Source organism: Aspergillus clavatus, genomic scaffold (genome assembly GCF_000002715.2).
Source record: "Aspergillus clavatus NRRL 1 1099423829796 genomic scaffold, whole genome shotgun sequence".
Classification (NCBI taxonomy): Eukaryota; Fungi; Ascomycota; class Eurotiomycetes; order Eurotiales; family Aspergillaceae; genus Aspergillus; species Aspergillus clavatus.
In genome coordinates, this window is record NW_001517103.1 from 749,612 (window position 1) to 772,817 (window position 23,206).

At 37.2% G+C, this 23,206-nt stretch overlaps 6 protein-coding genes across 6 annotated transcripts, besides 6 other annotated features; 4 read left to right on the plus strand and 2 right to left on the minus strand.

Moving 5' to 3' along the window:
• Positions 1-2,270: 2,270 nt before the first annotated feature.
• Positions 2,271-3,377, plus strand: ACLA_063130 (putative arsenic resistance protein ArsH; the record flags this gene model as incomplete). The annotated part of the gene is made up of 3 exons (XM_001273771.1): positions 2,271-2,629; positions 2,719-2,917; positions 2,988-3,377. The coding sequence occupies 3 exons, from the start codon at positions 2,271-2,273 to the stop codon at positions 3,375-3,377; spliced, it is 948 nt and encodes a 315-aa protein (XP_001273772.1).
• Positions 3,378-5,760: 2,383 nt separating this feature from the next.
• Positions 5,761-6,294: a mobile genetic element.
• A 613-nt stretch (positions 6,295-6,907) lies between these two features.
• Positions 6,908-6,991: a microsatellite.
• Positions 6,908-7,011: a microsatellite.
• A 4,235-nt stretch (positions 7,012-11,246) lies between these two features.
• Positions 11,247-11,389: a microsatellite.
• Positions 11,255-11,286: a microsatellite.
• A 763-nt stretch (positions 11,390-12,152) lies between the features above and the next one.
• Positions 12,153-12,289: a microsatellite.
• Positions 12,290-13,520: 1,231 nt separating this feature from the next.
• On the minus strand, positions 13,521-14,270 carry ACLA_063140 (glycoside hydrolase family 11 protein; the record flags this gene model as incomplete). The annotated part of the gene is made up of 2 exons (XM_001273772.1): positions 13,521-13,920; positions 13,981-14,270. 2 exons carry the CDS (start codon positions 14,268-14,270, stop codon positions 13,521-13,523), a joined length of 690 nt encoding a protein of 229 aa, XP_001273773.1.
• Positions 14,271-16,930: 2,660 nt separating this feature from the next.
• On the plus strand, positions 16,931-18,466 carry ACLA_063150 (cytochrome P450; the record flags this gene model as incomplete). Its single annotated transcript, XM_001273773.1, has 1 exon — positions 16,931-18,466. One exon carries the CDS (start codon positions 16,931-16,933, stop codon positions 18,464-18,466), a length of 1,536 nt encoding a protein of 511 aa, XP_001273774.1.
• A 562-nt stretch (positions 18,467-19,028) lies between these two features.
• Positions 19,029-19,634, plus strand: ACLA_063160 (MOSC domain-containing protein; the record flags this gene model as incomplete). The annotated part of the gene is made up of 1 exon (XM_001273774.1): positions 19,029-19,634. One exon carries the CDS (start codon positions 19,029-19,031, stop codon positions 19,632-19,634), a length of 606 nt encoding a protein of 201 aa, XP_001273775.1.
• A 1,246-nt stretch (positions 19,635-20,880) lies between these two features.
• Positions 20,881-22,077, plus strand: ACLA_063170 (putative zinc-containing alcohol dehydrogenase; the record flags this gene model as incomplete). Its single annotated transcript, XM_001273775.1, is given in 4 exon segments — positions 20,881-21,535; positions 21,555-21,743; positions 21,794-21,889; positions 21,950-22,077. The coding sequence occupies 4 exon segments, from the start codon at positions 20,881-20,883 to the stop codon at positions 22,075-22,077; spliced, it is 1,068 nt and encodes a 355-aa protein (XP_001273776.1).
• A 256-nt stretch (positions 22,078-22,333) lies between these two features.
• On the minus strand, positions 22,334-23,059 carry ACLA_063180 (uncharacterized protein; the record flags this gene model as incomplete). The annotated part of the gene is made up of 1 exon (XM_001273776.1): positions 22,334-23,059. One exon carries the CDS (start codon positions 23,057-23,059, stop codon positions 22,334-22,336), a length of 726 nt encoding a protein of 241 aa, XP_001273777.1.
• Between the last annotated feature and the right edge of the window lie 147 nt (positions 23,060-23,206).

Consider the following 23,206-nt stretch of genomic DNA (forward strand, 5'->3'; position numbering starts at 1 on the left):
TAATAGTATTTAATATTCTATAATAGTAGTATAGATTATAATATAAATTATTATTATTTCTAAAATCACTAGTTATTACTAGTAATTAATAATAAAGCTAGAAGATTCTAATCTTTAGTATCTAAATAGTAGTTAAAATTTAAAATTTAATTATCTTTTATAGTATTCTTATATAATATAGATCTCATATCTAAGTCCTAAGCTTACTAAAATTACTAATAATTATTAGTATCTAATAGTAAAGCTAGAAAATTCTAATCTTTGGTATCTAAATAGTAATTAAAATTTAATATTTTAATTATCTTTTATAGTATTCTTAATACAGTACAGATCTAATACCTAAGCTCACCAGGTAGTAATCTATTTTTTTATTAATATAGATTAATCTTATCTAGAAATGTTTAGTATTACTAAAATTCTAATTCGAAATTAAGTGGGAGCCACCTGGCCACCTCAAAAGCTAGACCTGGTCAGCTCATTACCAAAGATAGAAATTTAAAATACTAGAAATTTCTATTCCCTTACTGGTAATTACTAGATAGAGCCACCTGGTGACCTGGCGACCTGGTCACCTACTGACTGGCTTAAGCCCTCTAAAGTGCCATCAGCTTACGTTTCTTTAAGTGCCCTGTGATCCACTGTACTAAAGGTAAGTGTTACGACACTACTAATTATTCATCAACTCATCTTTGCATGGTTTATCACCACTAGCCAACTCAGGGCTCAAATTTAAGGAAGATAGACATAACTAATCCTAGTAACAGCACTTAATATACTGCTATAGTTCCTATTATTCCTCTAATAGAAATAAAGCCTATCACAGAAAATAAAATAAAGTTTCCTGAGCTAGATTCCTTATCTAACTCTAAGGAAGAAGATGATGGTATTAATATAATTATATTTCTAACTATATTATATATTTATCCTCTAGGTATGGTATTAGGCTGCCTGCTTGTACACCTATAAGGGCTTTTATTTATGTTCTTTGGCCATGGATATTAAGAAGGAGGTGGACTCTAAAACAGTGAAATATAATAGCTAGATCTAGAGGTTAGTAATGTGAACACTGTAGATAGTATAGATCCTTAAGCTATGTGATTCATAATATTCTGTGATTTATTTCAAATAAAATATTTAAATTTACTCCATAATAAAGCCCCCCCTTTTCTGTACTAAATCAATGACTATAACCTTGTATTGCATCACATGAACATAACAGACAATACTGGACCTCCACAGATATCTATGCTTTATCACACTGGTATGTTATTTTATTATTCTGACAAGACCAGGAACGAAGCCAAGAGTTTCCAGTCGGACTTGTTTGAAATTCCATTTTTCGGCTGCTTGGGCTTACACTGGCCGATGAAAAGCTTCACCTGAGGCGGCCAAAGTTGCTCTGAGGCAGTGCCTGAACATGTCAGACGTTAGCGCCTCAGCGCTGGCCAAGGTCACTATTGGGTGGGGATGTGGCTGCGGAAGCCGAAGAACGCTGAGCGCTGCAGTGCTACCACAGTCCACAAAACAGGCATAGGTGCCTACCAAGCATTTCCGCAGCCACAATCAGCCGTGGAGCACCCAGCAGGGCCAGCACTACAGGCTCATCTCGTGGGCGGGGGCCACGAGCGGCAGGTTGGTTCGACGACTACCTTGGAACACAAGAGAACCCCCAGATGAAGAGCTTGGTGTTGGAAGGAGGTGTCAAAGGCTGGGCGGCCGCAGAAACAGAGTATACCCAGTTGATGGATGGGTATGAGGAATCCGCCTGGCAGTAGCCTTCCCCTTAACTGTCTGTATAGATTTGGTATGTTCGAGAACGATCAATATTATATACTTATGAGCTCGCTTGGTATGAGAAACAAGTTATTAGAGAGGTCTGATTCTCGGCCACGTACAACATATATCGATGGATGAGGGTATTGCATCAAGATTCAAAATAAGAATGATAAAATTTTTCTAAAAGTTTTGTCAATATTTTTTTTATGTCCGGTCCACGTATCACTCAAATTTGACGTGGCCCCTTTTTTCGGCGGAAGAACGGCGAAATCCACTCAGTTGCTGGCTTTCCGACCCTATCAATACCGACCGATGACATGCTCCAGATCCGCTTTGCCAAGGGAGTGACATGCCGAGATCTGATAAAACGGTTCTTATCTATCGGCGCAGGACTTGATACCTAATTTCCCTCCTACTTCAACGTCTACTATCTTTGATTTTTCAGGTTTCGTATAAAAGCAATATAGACTTCTTCATTCTTGAACACTCGCCTTATGCGTCTTATCGCTCCTCAAGCTATCAGAGGAGCCAAGATCGCTGCTTCGCCGCTTCTTCAATATTCGCGTCTTATCGGTCTCAGAATGGCTCATTCCATGACTGGTGCAGCACAGGAGGTCAATGGACACCAAGAAACACATATACCAACATTTAGATCACTAGCTATCCCCGAAAGTGAAGATGATGCGGAAATCCGAAAGAAATACCGCCCTTTTATCCTGAATGCGCAGCAACAGGCAGAGGATTGGGCTAATGGTCTGGAACTCGACACTGTCTTGGATATGGCTGAAAAGGATTTAAAATTGACCCAGAAACGACTAAAGGTGTTGGTTCTGTATGGATCACTGCGAAAAAGGTATCTTGGCAATCTGTCATCTCGTCTGCTTCCTTCAGATGAGGTCGTACAGACAATCAGTCGGCGTTAGTGGCTAACGCGGCCCTCAGATCATATTCAAAGCTTGTCGCCTTTGAAGCCAGTCGCATTCTCTTCCGATTGGGCTGTGATGTCCGTGTCTTTAATCCAGAGGGTCTACCAGTCAAAAACGACGTGGAGCACGGCCACCCCAAGGTGAAGGAACTGCGGGAATTGAGCACGTGGAGTGATGGTCATCTCTGGGTGACTCCGGAACAACACGGAAATTTGGTATGTCACTTTATCATTAGCCTAGCCAGTACTTCCTTAAGTTCAAAGCTTAAGATATTGACCATATCAGACTGCCGTCTTTAAAAACCAGATTGACTGGGTTCCTCTCTCAACTGGAAGCATTCGACCTACCCAAGGCCGCACACTGTCTATCGCCCAAGTATCCGGAGGATCCCAGTCCTTCAATGCAGTCAACTCTCTCAGGATTCTCGGCAGGTGGATGCGCATGTTTGTGATCCCAAACCAGAGTTCCATCCCAAAGGCATACACCCACTTCCCTGATGCAGGTCAACCGGGTGATTATCATCTTATGCCGAGCGGGAACCGTGACCGCTTGGTGGACTGTATGGAGGAGTTTGTCAAGTATACGATCCTGATGAGGCCGCATATTGATCTGTTTGCGGATCGGTATAGTGAGCGTGAGGGGAGGAAGATCAAGGAAACGAAAAGTGCAGCGTAGGATATTCTGCGGTAATGGTTCATAAGTCGTCCAATTCGCATTACGTGCATTGCGGGTGTACAATACTGTATATAGAGACTTCATTTTGTACTTTACAGTACCGGCCGCTTACGGGTTGAAGGTCACTCCGAAGTGGGAATCGGACGGCATTAGGAACTTTTGCGGTTTTCCAGAAAAGAGGTACAGCTATAGGTGCAAAGGTATCCGAGCAACAGAATCAACAAATGTGGTGTGCGAAGTGACTATGTAGCAATGGATGACAAACCCAACCACCAGCAAGAGCCTGTTAGGAACAGTGCCAGAGAATAGTTCCACTAAATGAGCTGGGTAAGGCACCAAGGCTGCACCCCAGCAAATAGTAGGGCTAGTTTAGTACATGATGGCCTAGTGTAAAACCTTACTAGTAGAGGAAGATTCTATAGATTAGTAATTAGTTCTTTTATTAATAGTAATATAACCCTATGATTCCTTTATACTAATCTATTACTATCTTCTATTAGATATTATATTACTCTTATAGTTCTAATTACTTCCTTAAATATAATTAGCCTACTAAGATATTATAAGAATATTAAATACCTATAGCTAATCTACTCTAGGACCCTCCCTCTAGTAAATATTAGACTAAAGAACCTAATATAATAGAAAAATACCTTAAATTACTAAGGAGGTTACTAAGATAATAGAAATAACCCTAGATAAAAGAAGGTAGCCTAAATCCTAAATCTAATAAAGATAGAATATTAGTAAATAAAATCTAAGTTATTAGATTAAGAAAGAACATATCTAACTTCTCCTAAAAGAAGAATATTACTTAGAGCTAGAAATCTAGAGAATAGAAATCTAGTAATAGCTAAATAAGAAATAAGCTTAAGTATAGGATTATATCCTAAAAAGTATTAGGGAAACTCTATTACTAGAGAGAATAACTCTAATAAATAAGAATATATCTAGAGTAATAAAAAAAATAATTTATATAGAATAATTAAAGAAATCTATAAATATAAAATTATTCTTAGCTATAATAATATAGAAATATATTACCTTTATAAAATAAATATAGGTATACTTTAAGAAGTATCTTAGCTAGTTTAAATCTAAGAATAATTAGATATAGATAGTCTTAGTCTAACTTATAGATACTTAATATAATAAATACTATATATAAGAGGCTAAATTATCTAGACCTCTTTAGTAGGCTAATTTTATAGACTTTTATATATACCTAATTATAGCCCTAGAATACCTATATAAGAAGGCTATAATATAATTTTATAATACTACTTAAAAACTATAATAAAGGATATAAGAATGTATAATCTATCTAGATAGTATTTACTCTTAACTAGCTAAGCTAATACTAGACTTTTACTATAAAGATATCCTATACTCTTATATTATCCTAATTATTTAAGCTAAAGTAGTAAAATTTTCTAATATATTAGAATCTCTAAAAGTTTATATCTTCTATCTAGCTATAATTAAGAATAGCATCCTAGAAAGATAAGAGATATTATAGAAAAAATAATTTAACTAGTTAAAGTGAGCTCTAAAGCTAGAATATTAATACCTATCTAAACTAGAAGACTATAGACTAAAATAGTAAGAATTCTAATAAATAAGTTTAATAAAGAATTACTAGAGGAGGGACTCTCTAAAGAGGAAATTTTCCTACTTTTCTAGGAGAGATAAAATAAATTAGACTTACTAAAAATATAGATAACTTAGCTACTAAGTATATAAATATATTAAATCCTAGAAAAATAACTAGCTAAAAAACTAGGGCATCTTATACTCTATATTATAGTAGTATTAAGAGTTAAAAAGAATTTTAATAATAGTAAGATACTTATTTACTAAACCTTTATTATAGTTAGATAAAATTACTATATATATAGAACCCTAATTATTATAGAGTAGAGAGGACCTTTATAAATTAATAATAAATACAAGAATTTTTACTAGAGGTTAAAGAACCCTTATAATTAGTATAGGTTATTAATAGATACTTTATAACTTTCTATAATTAAAGAAGTATTATTATTAAAATTACTGATTCTATAGGAAATACTAAGTCCTAGGAATTAGTTATAGAAGTTATTAATATAGTTAAATATAACCTAATCTTAGGAATAGACTAGCTAAAAGCTACTAATCTAGATATTAAGTAAAAAAAAACTCTTCTAGTACTATTATAATAGAGAATCTAAGGGAAAAAATCTAATATTAAGATAATATTAAGAGTAGAGGCTATAAATAAATAAAAAAAGGTATATTCTTATATATCTTAGTTATTATTCTTAAAGAAATAAAAAAACCCTTAAGGTTACTAATAATCTAGGAAGACTTAAGATCTAAGGAGGTACTACCCCTAGAATATAAAGAATACTAAGATATATTTAGTATAGAGTAAGTAGAGATTCTACTATAGAATACTATATATAACTATATAATAGAGCTTAAGGAGGGTAAATAACCCCTATATAAACTATTATACTTACTATTCTAGAAAGAACTCCTAGTCCTTTAGAAATATATTAAAGAATATCTATAGAGGGGATAGATTAGACTATCTAAAAGCCCTATAAGTACTCTAATTTTATTTATACCTAAGAAGGATAGCAGACTATAACTATATATTAATTATCATAGATTAAACAAAATTACTATAAAAAATTATTATCCACTATTACTAATAAGTAAGTTAATAGATTAGCTAGTTAATATATAAATTTATACTAAGCTAGATCTCTATAATATATATTATAGAATCTATATTTAGAAAGAAGATAAATAGAAAACTATATTTTATATAAGATAAAAATATTTTAAATATATTATAATATTATTTAGCCTAGCTAATATACTAGTAATATTCTAATTATATATTAATTAAGCCCTAAGTAATCTACTAGATACCATTATACCTACTATATATTATATCTAGATAATATTATAATTTATTCTAATAATATAAAAGAATATATATAATATATCTATAAAGTACTAGCTAGGCTCTAAAAATATAAACTCTATATAAAGAGAAGTAAGTATAAATTTTATTTTATAGAAATAAATTTCCTAGGCTTTATAGTAAGCATAAAAGATATAAAAATAGAGTAAAGCTATATTATTATAATCATAGAGTAGCTAGAACCTAGAAATATTTATAAAATCTAGTAGTTCCTAGACTTTACTAACTTTTACTAGAGGTTTATCTTCTATTACTTTAAGATTATTATATCTTTATTAGATATAATAAAAGGATATAAAAAATAAAAAGAAGAAGCTATAAGACCTAAAAAGATAAAAGAGAATTTCTTATCTTAGAAGTAAGATATATCTTTAAAGATATAAAATACTACTTTATAGAAGTCTTAGTACTATACTACTTTAATCTAGGCTTAAAAACCTAAATTAAGCTAGATGCTTTAGGATTTATAATTAGTAGAATCCTTATATAGTAATAAGAAGATAGATAATAGCACCTAGTAGTATACTGGTTATAGAAACTATAAGATATAGAAACCTACTATAATATATATAATATAGAAATACTAGTAATAATAGAATATATTAAATACTAGTAATAATAGAATATATTAAATACTAGTACTACTATATTAAGATAGAAATTCTTACTAATTATACTAATCTATAGACCTTCCTAATAATAAAAACTCTTAATAGATGCTATATAAGGTAGGCAGAATTTCTATATACTTTTAATATATAAATTAGGTACTGCTAAGAAAAAAATAATCCTATAGATATATCTAGGTATTACTTAAACTATACTTAGGAAGTAGAAAAGCTATCTATAGACTTTTTAATAAAGAAACTCTAAGAAAAAAATCTAAGATAGCTAGTATTTTAGGAACACTAAGTTAATAAAGATAAGCCTACTAATATAGAGTTATAAATTATAAATAGACTTAACTAATAATACTAAAGAGTAAGATTATAGAAAAACCGTATCTAATATAAACCCTACTAATAATAATATAGATATCCTAGGTATTCTAATATCCTATTCCTATATAATTATAAAAGATATCATGCTATATAAAAGATCCTAAACTAAATATAACTATAATAAACTTATTATTTAAAGTATAGAAAAAATATCTAAAATATAAAGAGATACTCTAAGAAATAGCTTAGATATAGCTAGAGTAATATTATAGCTTATTATAGATAGTTTCTAAAGATAGAATTATTAGATTTAAAACCTATATCTATATACTAAAACTAGGGATAATATATTAGGAAATTCTCTAAAGAAATTATAAAGACCTATAAGATAGATATTTTAGAGAGAATTATACCTAGAGTACTATCTAAAGCTAATACTTTTAGTATAATATAAGCTTAGAAATTAGGGAATTTATCTAATAATATATTATTTACGAAAGAATTATAGTATATAGATATAAGCTATATAGACTTTTATAACTATTACTAATCCTTAAATGCTAATAAAATAAGCTAATATAGATTTTATAACTAACTTACTATTATTAAGATAGAATACAAAAGTTTATAACTTGATATTAGTTATAGTTAAATTATATACTAAATTTATAATATATTATCTATATAGAAAAGATATAATAATAAAAGAACTAGCTAACTTATTCTATATTAGATATATCCCTAACTTTAGAATACTATAAAATCTAGTAAGTAATTATAGCTTATTATTTACTTTAGAATTTTAGTCTTTACTCTGCTTCCTATTAGTAATAAAATATTTACTTTTAATAATATTCTATCTATAGATAGATAGAAAGATAAAATTAGATATTAGAATATTATCTCATAAGATAGCTATTATATACCTAATTTATCTATAATAATTCTAAATATTTTATACTAGAGATCTGCTTAGTATAAGCCCTTATAGGATACTAACTAGATTTATAAATAGATATTCTAAGGAGTATAGATAATCTAAACCTAAATACTATAGAAAGAGTTAAAGACCTATATATAATAAGAGAATTCTTATTAATTAGATTAGACTTAATAAGAAAGGCTATAAAAAAAGACTATAACTAGAAAAAACTAGTTACTAGATACTATCTTCTAAGTTAGAGATTAAGTAATACTCTATATAAAGAATACCTAAATAGATAGACTAAGTAAGAAGCTAGATAACTAATAAATTAAATTATTTTAGATAGTAAATACTATAGAATAATAAGCCTATAAGCTAAAACCTTTATTACTTTACTATAGATTATACCTTATCTTTTATATCTTATTATTAGAATTATATAAAAGAACTCTAAATATAGACCTAAAATCTAGTTTAGTAGAGCTTAACAATAGCTAGAAGTAGTATATAAAAAAAATTATTATAAATAAAATAGTCTATAAAAATTAATACTACTTAGTTAAATAATTAAGATAGCTAGACTCTAAAAATATATAAGAACTAGAGGCCTATATTACTAATATTATAGCCTTAGAAACCTATATTACTATATAGAGATATAATATAATAAAAAATATACTAAGTACTAATTATTATGGCACCAACACCATTGAGTGGACCTAAGGGGCAGAACTATGAGATAATGATAACTAATCAATCCCTTAATCATGGCATCTATGCAAGTCAGCCTATAAGGCACTAGGATCAGCTAACTAGGATAAACCATATTATATAACTATTAGTATAGTAGTAGTCTAAACTATAGAGTAGTAATATAATATTTTAGAGTACTACTATAAAATAATATAGTAAAGCTATATTAGGAGGAACTATATATAGATACTTATCTATACTATATCTAGTACTCTTAGTTTTAGTTTCTTATACTTAATATTAATTATAAGTTACTTATAGAGTATAAGTTTACTAGTCTAATTTACTACTACTCTTTACTATTAAGTATATATACTTAATAGGCCTTACTTCTATCTCTACTATTTAGTTATTCTTATATTACTTTAGAAGTGATACCCTTTAGATCCTAAGATAGATTATAGTCTTTACTATTAAATCTTATAAGTACGAGATATATTATATAAATAGGTATTTAGGCTACTAAGGTAGTAGGCCTTAGGCAAGTATAGGATATAGTTCTAGGAACTATATCACTTCAGTCTAAAGCAGTGACTAGCAGAAGAACAGCAGAGACAGATCCCAGGGTGTGACACTAATAATATAGGAAAAGATTAAACTTTAACTAAAATATAGATAAAATAGATACTAGCTATTAGTAATAGCCTTAAACTAAAAAACTCTACTAATAAAATAAGTATAATAATAAAGAATAGGATCTAGTTAGGCACAGAAAAGATATAGATTAATATAGAGACTAATCCTTACCTCTCTATTAATTAGAACTTAAGACTATCTTATAGTCTAAAAGTTATTAAATCATTAATATACTATCTAATTATTATTTAATAAGGAGCATTCCTACAGCATCCTAAAGCCTCTGGATGTTTTCTGTTATAATAAGATTCTAAAGATATATAGACTATACTTTTATATTTATCTATTTAACTAGTCTATATATAATTAATAGCTAAAAGGTTTACTAATCTAATTAATAAAATAACCTAAAATAGAAGAACTAGTATCTACTATAATTGAACTTTTCTAATCTTATAAGATTTCTAGGGTAGATAGTAGGAGTATTAGGCTTAATATTAGAGATATTATAGAATTAGAGTCTATAGTATTAATAAGTAGAGTCTCTAATATTTTAGAGATTATAAGAGTAAGAGCTCATAAACCTATAATAATAAGGAAAGAAGCTAATGAAGCTAGTATTATAATTATAATAATAGAAAATAAGAAAATATTAAGGATAGAGAGAGTATTAATAAAATCTATATCTAAATTAAAGTTTTTTATAATATAGGCTATAATAGCCTAGATATCTAAAACTATAGCTATAAGAGTCTAGTATTATTAGGATTATAGGATCTAAAGAGTAGTAATAATTTATTATTTTTTAATCTATAGAATCTACATAATATTAGTACAGCTACTAAATCTAATAAAAATACTATAAAATAATATTAATAAATACTATATATAAATATACTTCTACTTAATATAGAAGTATAAAATATAAGTTTTTTACTTATAGCTAGATACTATCTAATAATTATAATACCTAACCTTTAGATTATAGATTTTAGCCTAAAGATAATAAAGATAGGGGTTTCTATATAGAGAAATACCTAAAAATTAGCTAAATTAATTAGAATTAATAATATTTAATATATCTTAATAAAAAAATTAATATACTTAGTAGACATCTTAACTAAAGATATAAAATGAAGTAGAAAAATAGTAATAAAAAGATAGTAATTAATACTAATTTAGAGTTGCATAACCAAACTACAAAAATCAAACCTAAACCTCACCAAACTCATAGTAGTATAGGGTTTAGGGGCAAGCCTAGGGAATTACTTTAGGTTTAGTTTCTATACCCTAGACCTATTTTAGGTTTAGTTAAAACTACTAGTTATGATTTTTATAGTTTTTTAAGTTAGGTAAAACTACCTAACCTATTTAAAGATATTTATAGAAGTATTATATAGTTTAAAATAGACTAAGTTAACTAAGTATTCTAACTATAGTTAGATTTTATAAAGACTATATACTAAAGTAGAACTCCTCTATTATATTTAAAATAATCTATCTAGTAACTTACCCCTTAATAAGATCTTTAAAATACCTTAGTAGAAGGGCTATATAATAAGATTATAATAACTAAGGGATAGTAGGGACTTAGGATGCTATGTAAGTAATAATAGTCTATATTATAAGTAGATAATGATCTTTAATATTATCTCTATTAGACCCCTCTTTATAAGCTATCTCTTACTAAGATATAAGAGTATTAGTATTATCTATCTTATTATCTTTATTATCTTTATTAAAGCTACTCTAATCTTCTTTACTCTTACTAATATTAGATATAATATCTAGATTATCTTAATTATTATTCTCTATATTAATATCTCTTTTATTAATCTTATTAAGTAAGATCTACAATTCCTAATTAATTTTAAGTTAATTAATATATACTATATTAGGGTTTAGATAGCTATATTAGTAATAATAGATATCTTAAGCTATACTAAATAGATTCTCTAGCCTAATATTAGTTACTAGAATAGTAAGAAAGTCTTAAGTAATTAAAATAAGTATTAGAAATTAAGATATATTCTACTTCTACTAATTAAGAATATTAAGGGAGTTATTATCTAGATAATAACTTAAAATCTTACTATAATTAGATTAATAAAAGAATAATAAGAGAAGGATAACTTATATTTATTAAGATAATTAAAGAAGGCCTTATTTAGCCTTAGTTGAATATTAATATAAATCTAACTATAGTTAGATTTCTATAACTCACTATATTAGGTATTTAAGAGTATAATTAGTCCTAAAATTCTTAAAAACTTAAATATAATCTATATTATTTAGCATGTATAAGAATTCTAGCTATTAGTTAATATATATATATACTGGATAAGCTAAAATAGCCTCCTAAGCTTTAAAAGCTTAATTTAAGTCTAGTATTTAGTAAGGAGTAGCTAAGAAGTCTTTTTCTTAGTTTTTTTATTTTAGTAATCTTTATATTTTAAAAAGAAGAAAATCTATAATATAAGATTTAGATAGCCTTTCTTAATTTTAAGGATTTTTAATTAATTACTTAATAATATAAAATACTTTTATTTATAGAATATTTTTTTAGTAAAGTTAAAGAATTTCTAGAACTTATTAATCTAAATCTAATTATAATTAGATTAATTATTATATCTTATAAATATTAATATAGACTCTTACTTATTATATTAAGTTTTATCTATATAATATTATTTATTAAAGTCTAGTTAAAATACCATTCTTTATATTATATTATATAGTATTAATAAATAAATAGATAGAATTAGTTATATCTAAGGATAAAGTTATTAAGATTAATACTAAAGATATTATTTATCTAGTCCTCTATTATATTTAGCTTAAGTATAGTCTCTTATTCCCTAGGGGAAAGGCTTTAGAATTAGCTAATAAACTATATAATATTAAATCTTTTAGTATTAGATTTAGAGATAATTTATTAATTTATTATTAATATCTATAGAATCTTCTTTAAGATAAGATTCTCTATATATATATTAGCTACCTAATAAAATATCTATTTTTATTAATAAATATATAATCTTATTTAAAAAGTAGAGCCTATTTAGCTATAAAGAATAATAGAATAATAATAAAATATTATAAATTAATAGACCCTTAGTTAATTAGATTACTAGAGCTAACTAAGAGCTCTATCTCTTTAAATTAAATAACTAGAATTAGTAATAATAAAGCTATTTAAATTACTAGAATAATAGAAAATTTATACTTTTATAAATTTTTATTATAATAATTAATTAGAAAATATTATAAGATTAATATAATCTTATATTTAATAAAAGAGCTATAGAACTACTGAACTAGCTACTCTAGAATAAATTAGCTAATTAAAAGTAATATAATTATTAAAGAATCTAGAGAATTAATCTATATCTAATAAGTTAATAAATTAGAGGTTATATAATAAGTAAATTTAATTATAGGATTATAATCTATAAAGAGAGAAGGTAATTATTAAAGATAGTACTAAAGAATAATTCTACTAAATACGCTAGATAAGATACTAAGGCTATATGTTAATAGATAATAAGGCTATCTTATTATATAATAGCCTAATATAAAACCTTACTAATAGAGGAAGATTCTATAGATTAGTAATTAGTTCTTCTATTAATAGTAATTTAACCTTATGCTCCCTTCATGCTGATCTATTACTATCTTCTATCAGATATTATACTGGTCTTACACAGTAAGGCATATTTAATCTTAGAGTTATTAAAAGTTATAGTATCTCCATCTTACTCTTTTAGAAGGGAAAGTTAAGTGAGTGAATAATATAGAAGTCCATCTATAGAACTATAGCTCCACTGTACGAAAAAAAAGACATCGCCCCTATTTTCGTCCCGCGAAGACCACCACCATTCCTCCTCTGTTCATCGGCAAACCCGCGCCTGTACATCCCTGAGCATTCTCATCCCGCATCACGGACGGGTAGATGGATGGACAGCAGCAATCCTTTAATAGACAGTAATGGAGGAGGAACCGCTGCTCTGGTAGCCCTCAGTAGCAACGATCTGATAGTTGTGGGTGCCCAAACTCATACCCAGCTGAGCCCAGGCGTTGAAGTGGTTGGCAGTTGTAACTGTGCCGCCAGTCCGCTTACTCTGGCGCACAGACCAGTACTGGGTGAAGGTCTTATCACCCTCAATGGAGGGAGCATTGTAGCGAGTGGCCGTGTAGATGTTATAGTTGGCACCATCAGAGTATACACTGCCCCTATAGGTGCCACCATTTCCAGGGTTATAAGTACCATAGTTCTCCACTATGTAGTACTCCACAAGGGGATTAGTGGTCCAGCCATACACGGTGAGATAGGCATTGCCGCTGGGGTTGAAGCTGCCCGAGTAGTTGATGGTTCTGCATGCCGGTTAATTCTTTGTACACCCTCTGGCTTTCTCTAGATACACAAAGACATACCGAGCGCTTCCAGGGTTCCAGCCCTTGCCGCCAACAAAGTTGCCTGTGTCCTTCCACTGGACTGAGTACGAACCGCCGTTGCCGTTCTGGTAGTTAACAGTGCCACCATTGTCAGTCCAGAAGGAATAGTAGTAGCCATTATTCCATCCGGTCGAGCTGGGGGTGCCCGCACGCTCAGCAAACTCGTGCAGAGCCGTCTCGTTGAACCAGGAAGACTCTTCCACTTCAACAGGAGCAGCCAGCGCTCCCAGGGCAGAGGCTGCCAGGAAAAGATACTTGAACGACACCATGATGGCGGAGATGGATCTGACTTTGGAAGAAAGGAAAGATTTGAAAGAGATGATTGAGTGAGTGAGTGATGGAGGATGTCTACTGATCCTCGACGATCTGGCCGGTCTTTATATGTTTGGGGCGTCTTCAGAAGCAGTGGTTCACAAGCCGGAACAAGGTCCCGCTCTTCCAAATTTCGCCCGGCTCAAAAGAGAACCAAGTGCTTGAGCCTAGATTAACCTCATCATAGTCGTGCTTCCTTTTTTGGAATGCTAGCAGGCAAATCCGGGGAAACAGCAGAGAATCTGGAGAACATCCTGAAGTCTTCAGGAAAATCCGGCTGAATTAGACGAAATCAGGTCGTGGGGTAGAGACTGTGAAGAAGAAGACAATCCAATCGGGAAGGGCACGATCTAAGGTGTATAGGCTGAACACATTGGGGGAAGGTGACATTCGGATAAATTCCCTGCATGAGGAATATCATGGCCCAAGCCTCGACTATCACTTTAGCCTCTAAACCGGCCCGTTGCTACCGACTCGGAGAGCGCCAACACAGTGAAGGAGTCCAAGTGCCGAGTCCATTTACCCTCTATATGACAGAAAAGGGAAAGAACACCCATTAGTATCGAATAACTATGCCTTGAAACAAATTCTGAAGTTGTTCAAGGATCTGGTGTTTCTCGATCCGATTTCGATCATCGCTCTGACGCGTCGAGCGTCATGTGTCCTGCATGGGATATCTTGCCTGTCCCTGTCAACTTCACAATTCCATAGAACTGACTGGAGAGATGGATATACTGACAGCTGTTTCTTGGCTTGACGAGTCGGACGAGAGCCTTAACGCTGACCTGAAAACACGCCGTATTACTTCTGATGAGTTCGTCGCAAGGGCTAAATATGTGATCTATAAAATACTTTATACCTTTGGCAGCCACGATAGCAAGCCGCTGGAGAACCCTATGGATTGAAAATTCGTATTGTGCAGGGTGTTGGATTTTTTCAGTAACTGTGTTTACGGAACCTGCTTTGCTTGTCTCGACAGCATTGGCTTTGGCACTACACACCCGTATCGACATGCGAGGTCGATGGTTTCAGGTAACTTCTCGCCTTACAATGCAAAGTTTCTCGGCTAGGCCTGCGGGGCTTTGCAAGCTCCTGCTGGAATGGTAACCAGGCTTGTCATGTACTGGATGCGTCGATACAAATGATTAGGCGTGGCAGGTGCTATTCTGACTCATAGGGTACAGATTGCTGATTCGCCTTTACACACACGCAAGCTCCATACTAGAGCTCTTCTCATCTAGCTAATATAGGGCATGGGGTGAGGTTGGGGCAACATCTTGTGGAAGTGTTTAGCCGGATGGACATCATTTGCCGAGAATTGTAGCTGGATATGTTGCAATGGAGAGCATGATGCCATGACTTGACCCAGTTTTGATTCAGGCGTGGGGGGGTACCTGGAGGCTCCTTGAGTATCAACTCTCAAAGGATTGCTCCCAGGATTAGGATTCGAGGCGATGGCCTTGGTCCCTTCCACCCAATGCCGCCAGCGTAACCCGCTAGATAGATGCTAAGGCACCGAGTCCCTGACCGGCTGGGGATTCCCTGTTCAAGATCAGCCGCGGCACCGTCATAATCGACCGGCCTGTCATCTCCTTGTCTGTAAAGTCAGTTGTTGACATTGATTTAGAGACCTCTGCCACTTTGAAGTCCCGCAAACGGCCATTGAGACGATTGATCATTGAACCACCCAACATACCCCAGAGTCCCGCTTCTCCAGATTCCCTAGCTGATCGTCCGGGTAATGTCTATTGCACAATGACCGCAGTTTGAAGAGAGGCAAGATAGCAGATATCCTCTCAATGGGCTCCATGGTGCCAAGCCTCCTCTATCAGGAGGGATCGGCGAAATGAGACTTGTCACAATTTGTCACACTCAATCCGCATTCCCCATAGAGCCATCGTTGTGTTGCTGCTGGCGGCGCAAGACCGTGCGCGGTGATGGATGTTACTGCTTTGGGACTGCAACACCTGTTCTCCTAGCCGTGCTCTTTTCCATCAAGGCCATAATTCCAGAGAGAGGCGAGAGGCACTGACCACTACCTTGATGGGGAGGGTTGACTAAATGCAAGGGCCAATCCTCCTACAACAAAACATCGCAGAGCTTTGAGAAACACGTACATTCAATAGTTTGGTCGATCATTCTTAGCTTCATTCTAACACCTGCCGAAACATTGAGCACAACTAAGCATATCTTGACCTGGGGATGTCGTAGTGAGGAATCCTCGACAGAGGAGCTCCACGAGGCTCCCTCTGCTCTCAACAAGCTAACAACGCTTCCTTCTATGTCCCTTTACCACCGTACTTACCACCTTCTTCATAGAGTAACATCATTCTAAGGAGACTTCAGAGGTCAGAGTCCTAATCTCTATCGTCAAATTGAAATAAGCTTAGTAGACTCTGCTGGCAGAAAGTCCAAAAAATGGGGTGCGCTAGATACTGCTGTGTTACATAGTACAGGCTTTCCATTCCTGACCCAGACATGACATCTCAAAAGTAGAGAGTCAGTATAGCAGGAGGGGAAGATTGTTTATTTAAGCTCTAGCTCACTCCCCCATTTGTTTTACTCACGCCAACCCCCCCAGGTGTTCTGTCCACTGTGGAGATCAACCCTTGCCAATATGCTGTTCGCCGTTCTGTTGTGCCTCCTGGCGGCTCTTCTAACCTTTATTGTATCTTGTCGCTCTTCCCAAAGCCGGGAGAAGCCTCTCCCTCCGGGCCCGTCTAAGCTTCCTGTAATTGGAAATGTTCATCAGGTTCCTCGATTACAGTTCTGGAAAACCATGGCGGATTTTGTTGATCGGTACGGGCCGATCGTCAGTGTGAAACTGGGGCAGCAGCAGCTCATCGTTCTGGGAAACCAAACGATTGCCCGCTCTCTTCTGGACCGCAAGAATACCAAATACAACTCCCGGCCCCATCTCAGAGTCGCAGAGAGAGCTTGGCTCGGGCCAATGGTCGCACTCATGCCTTACGGGCCCGAATGGCGTACTTACCACCTGATGCAGACAGCTGTCTTGAGCTCTCGTGCCGTTCGCCTCTACGACAAGATCTACAGCACGGAAACCACCCAGCTGCTGCATGACCTACTCTCTACCAACGACTATCCACCTCGGATCTACCGCTATTCGTCCGGCCTCGCTTATGCCGTGGCATATGGCATGCGAATGCCTCGCGGAGATGAGTTTGAGATTAGCGAGATTAACGAGATTGCCCTGAAATTTTTCCTCGCCGCTCAGCCAGGCTACTGGTCGGTAGACGACTTCCCGTTCTTACGATATCTTCCCGGCTTTCTGACGCCGTGGAAGTCATATGCAGCCCATGTCAATCAGATAATCTCGGATGGATTTCAAAGGGCATACAGTAATGCGCTGCAACGAGACTCTTGGAGCTGGGCGCGAGTACTCGCCGAGCAAGAGACCCTGAGAGCCTTGCCAAAGGGCTCGATATCCTTCGTTGTTGGCGAGCTCTGGGCGGCCGCACATTTCTCGTCCTCCAACATGTTGGTTGCATTGATACGGTTGATACTCTACCACCCGGAAGAGGTTCAAAGGGCCCAAGAAGAGCTGGATAGCACGGTTGGAGTACAGCGACTGCCCCAGCTAGCCGATCTGGACAACATGCCGTACGTCAGAGCTTTCATCCGCGAAGCCCTTCGATGGCTGCCGAGCTCTGGAACCCCTCACGCCAGTACGGAGGATGATGAGTTCATGGGGTACCGGATTCCACGAGGCTCCATGGTGGTTCCCCATTATTGGTTCGTGGATATGGATTCAGACGTATACATGAATCCCCTCAAATTTCGGCCCGAACGATTCGTCAATGACCCGAAGCTGCCGCTGAGAACCTTCGGGTTCGGTAGTCGCATCTGCACTGGCCAGTACTTTGCCCAAAATTCCTTCTCCATGGTCATCATGCGACTCCTGTGGGCGTACAACATTCGCTTTCCGGACTATGTCGATACGGAAGCGGAGCCGATTGGGCAGCTTGAGGCGCGGATATTTACGATGAATGAAAAACCCACTGAGGCCGTCTTCACGCCCCGCTCCGGTGCCCACAGAGAGCTCATTGAACAGGCATATGCGAGTCTAGACAGCGTTGACGATGCTCTCAAACCCCTTCAGAGCATCAAAGTGAATATCCCGAAGAGTTTCTAGATATGGCCATGAGGAAAAGATTTGGCACAACCTAGCATATTCACTGAGCTGAACTTCTTGAACCCAACGCCCTCGGATTAGCAAAGCCTGTGCTCGCGGGGGGGGAAGCTCTTAGAAACAGTTGGAAGATCTGAAAAGAGGGATTTCCCCGTTTGCTGCCTAGTGCAATTAGAGAAACGAGACTGGACATCGTCTACGTGAATGGCTGTGGGCCATAACGCGAGTCAGTGTATATTTGACTAACTACAAGTTCAGCAAGCGACTGCATGAGACGAGACTAATCTTAACTCCAATGATGTAGTCCGACCAGAGCACTGTATCTCAGATTATATCCAGATTCCCAGTCCAGATGATTCTGCTGGCCAATAATAGATGCACACATGCACCTCGCAGTGACTCATCTTCCACATGATTACTGGTCTGATTTCAAAGCATTCCTCCTCCTGTGCAAATCAAATAAGCAAACTCCTATATAATAGTAAGAATTAGCTGGACTCATCTCGTCAGAGGGTACCTAGTGCTGCTAAGCATTTATTCCAAGACCCAAGCTTGACCTTCGGCTATGGCATCCCAGCAGTCACCAACCCCTTCGCGCGTCCTCTCTGTGGCGACATCAGCGTCGCACAATTTCTCGAAGACGGCGCTGTCATCTATCAAGCTCATCGCCAATATCGGTATTGAAGGAGATTGCCATGCCGGTGAAACAGTACAACATCGCTCCCGACAGCACATCAAGCCACCACCTGCGAACTTGCGACAAGTACACATAATACCTATAGAGATACTACAAAATATCGCCTCTAAGCTGCTGACGGACGCCATGAGGCAGCAGCTTCTTGCCCCCGGAGCCCTGGGTCAAAATATCACCACTGAGGGAATCGACCTGTTGAGCTTGGGTTCAGGAACAGAGCTTCATTTCATGGGAGACGATGTGACGCCAGGCGAAGAGGCTGTGCTTTTCCTCACTGGTCTTCGCAACCCATGTCCCCAAATCGATCGCTTTCAAGCTGGACTAAAAAATCATTTCCTCGTTCGTGACCAAAATCGACAGATTATCCAGCGTTTGGCAGGTGTCATGACGACGGTCAAGCAAGGGGGAATCATCAAGCCCGGAATGAGGCTGCAGATTGCAAAGCCTTCTACACATACTCCTCTGAAAGCTGTTTAACACCACGGAATGTTGTATTCTTAGCAATAGAGTGTTGGACTGGTGGCTCGGTATCTTCATAGAGATTACTATTCCGAACATACCGACAGGGACGGATATCCGTCCGAAATCTGCAGCGTCAAACATCCCGCCTCAAAGGTTCAACCCCAAGTTCACTCTTTGGGGATGCTCATCATATTTCAAGGCAAATAGCGAGGATTGGCGGGAGGTATGTCGATCAAGGGAGGCACTAACCCTGTTATCGACGTCCTTTATCTACCATCAAATTCGACAGGGTATAATTGGACAGGGTTCAGGTCTTAATATATCGACACGGTCATTCCGAGCCGATCTTCCAGGGGACCAGGACTCTCGGCCCCTTGGGACTTCAGATCGTGGCAGAAATTGCATAAGCTGAGGTTTCTACCCTTAGCTCCATTGGGAGAGAGTATGGGCACCCCGCAGCAGCGACAGTATCCGCTTAACAGGCCAACAAGAATACGATACGTCTCATGCCCCTATTGGCACAAGGCTTTGCTGGCGTCCTTTCGACATGGTATCCGGATAGTATCAACGGTCTTCTTCATATCCCCAAGCTTCGCATGTCGTAGGGGGATAATTCGAGCAAGGCGAGGGGTGTAAATATCCGGCCAGAGTACCTCAGCTTTGCAATCAGCAGAATAGAAGCCTCCTTGCATCCGATCCTTCAGATACCAGGAGCTGAGGGCCACTCATACAACATCCTGCAAAATAGGGTTTGATCGAGTCTGAGCCTGAAGGCGACAACAAACTTTCTTTTGTGAAGAAATCTCGTCAAGTTGCCTCTCATACGCCCACCTCCATGTTATCGTTCTGGGTCCTTACGCCCAGTCACCCGGGTCCCCCGGAAGCCATACAGCTTGATAATAAGCGGGTTAGTCATCGAGGTAAAGCAAACAAGACGCGGTCTATCAGCTGGAGAGAACCATAGGCCCAGGTGCCTCTGAATATAGAGGCAACAGCGGGGGCGGTGCTTGATTTGTGGAATTATCCATTTTACCTGCCCTTTTCCGAGAAGCGCTGTTCAGCTTGTATCTCAGCGCCATGTCCATGCCGCCAATGACCTTAAGTGCGTGCGCCCTGCGCAGCTGTTGGGATCCTATATTATGCGCGCTCTCCCCAGGCCGGCGGACAGGTGTTCAGACAGCTTCATTGCACTTCATCTCTCTTTGGCATCCGAATATTTGACTCTTTTAGATATACCGGGTGTCTTAGTAGCTTAGCCAACATGAAGGCAGTTATCTACAACGGCAGCACAAGTATCTCGGTTGAGGATCGCGCTAAACCGTCTATTCTTGAGCCCACGGACGCCATCGTCAAGGCTCTTCACACCACGATCTGCGGGACGGACCTGCACATCCTTCAGGGCCATGTTCCAACCTGCACGCCTGGACGGATTCTTGGCCATGAAGGAGTAGGTACTATTGATTCTGTTGGAGCAGCCGTCGACAACTTCAGTGTTGGACAACTTGTTCTCATTTCGTGTATCACGTCTTGCGGGACATGCCACTACTGCCGCCGAAGGATGCCCTCCCAATGCCTGTCTGGTGGATGGATTCTGGGCAATAAAACTGATGGCACGCAGGCGGAGTATGTTCGGACGCCCCACGCTGCATTCTCTCTGCACGCCGTCCCCGAAAGCATGGATCCAAAGGTGGCGGTCACCCTGTCCGACGTCGTCCCTACTTCGTATGAATGTGGTATCCTTAACGGGCAGATCCAGCCGGGCGCCAGCGTTGCCATCATTGGAACAGGTCCTATCGGGCTTATGATACTGCAGATGGTGCAAGGTCTCTTTGGCCCTGCCATCACGGTGATGGTGGGCCGCGGACAACCAAGACTCGACACGGCCAAATCCATGGGGCGCGACGCATACACTGAGTGTGCGCGATGGCCTGGAAGCTGTTATTTCCTCTGCTCTTGAATTAACCGAGAAACGCGGGTTCGACGTGGTGATCGAAGCGGTGGGCACGGACGACTCGTTTGAACTTGCTCAGAGCCTGGTAGGCGCCGGGGGTACTATTGCCAGCCTTGGTGTCTTTGGCAAACCCTGCAATCTGCATTTGGACAAGCTGTGGAATCGTAACATCTGTATGTTTCCCCTGAACTGTGCACGTTCGTTTGCTGACAATCCGACCTAGGCTTGCGAACCCGACTTGTCGACGCTGTCAGTACGCCGGATTTGATAAGGATCATCGAGTCAGGGGCGATCAACCCTAGCTTCCTTGTCTCTCACAGTATGTTGAACTGTTTTTTTTTTTTGAATTGGTGAATGACTTGCTCACTCTGATATGTAGACTTCTCATTCGATGAAATCGAGAAAGCGTATGAGTCCTTCGAGATGTCCTCCAAGCATGGTACCCTCAAGGTCGCCGTCAACCTGTCTGCTTCCGAATCGTCTCAAATACTATGTGCTTCTTGCTAGATGTCTGCGTTTTTAGGGTGGATTTATCTGCTTTCGTCGGCTTTGGCATGCAAAAGACTTCATCGCCTTCTCTTCCGTGATCTCTGTGCTGCCATCTCCCCTGTTCTAACTCAGATTTCAACCTCGAAGTTAGAGACAGTCAAAAAAAACTTTTTTTTCTTCAACACATGCCACGAGGCACAGATATTCAAGATCATTGGTGTCCTAGCTTCGCACCATATATAATACATTTAGGAATTATCTGAATGAAATCACGTCAGCTGTGATGACTGTTCCCTGCACCCGGCATTCCCCAAGCTTTCTCTCCATTATGCATTCGATACCACCCATGTTCCATCTCCAGTACCCCTGCACCGCATGCCGGGAATTTGGTCCATCCTGGTGTTCCCCAGGCCTGTAGATCCATTGTGCGATCTAGAAGCATCTCGCCGCAGTGTCCCGTGTGTCCCAGACCAGCGATATAGCCATCGAGGTGGTCAAACGTAGCCTCCATGATGGCCTGGTGCGTTTTCTTCCACATATACACGCAGTGGACTACGTGGTATTCGTAGCTCGTGAAGAGGAACTCAAAGTCTCCCTGTTGCACAAAGTGCTTGGAAACCATGTGCTTCCCCTCCGCGTCCAGCGACCACTGCCAGTCTGTGTGGTTGAGGAAATCATTCGTGAGGTCTTGGTTGTAGCACTCGGGTGGAAGCCAGGAGAAGGACATGAGATCGAAGTGACATCCGGCTGCTTTGGCTTCGGCGGCGGATGTGCCACAGCGAAAGAGGCGCGGTGAGGAAGACGGTTCCAGCTGGCCTGAGCGCCCGATATAACCGAGTAGGGTGAAAGCTGCTGTTATGATGGATATCGTGAGAGCGAGACTGGAGATGACAATTGCAGATGCACGGTAAGTGCCATGGGGCAGGGTTTGTCGCGAGTGCGTCGGTTTCTCGCCGATGAACTCGTCATGTTCGTCTGGTCGAACTCGTGTATAGTCCATGATCTTGGATAGGATGTCGCTTCTAGGGAGGTGTCCGAGTCATCACACCGTGGATGGGAATTTCATGTAGGTCTTGAGGCTTTTCCGCGTCTCTCTGGTTGATATCCACTCCACGCGTCGTCGATGGCATGCAAGGGATGGTCTTGA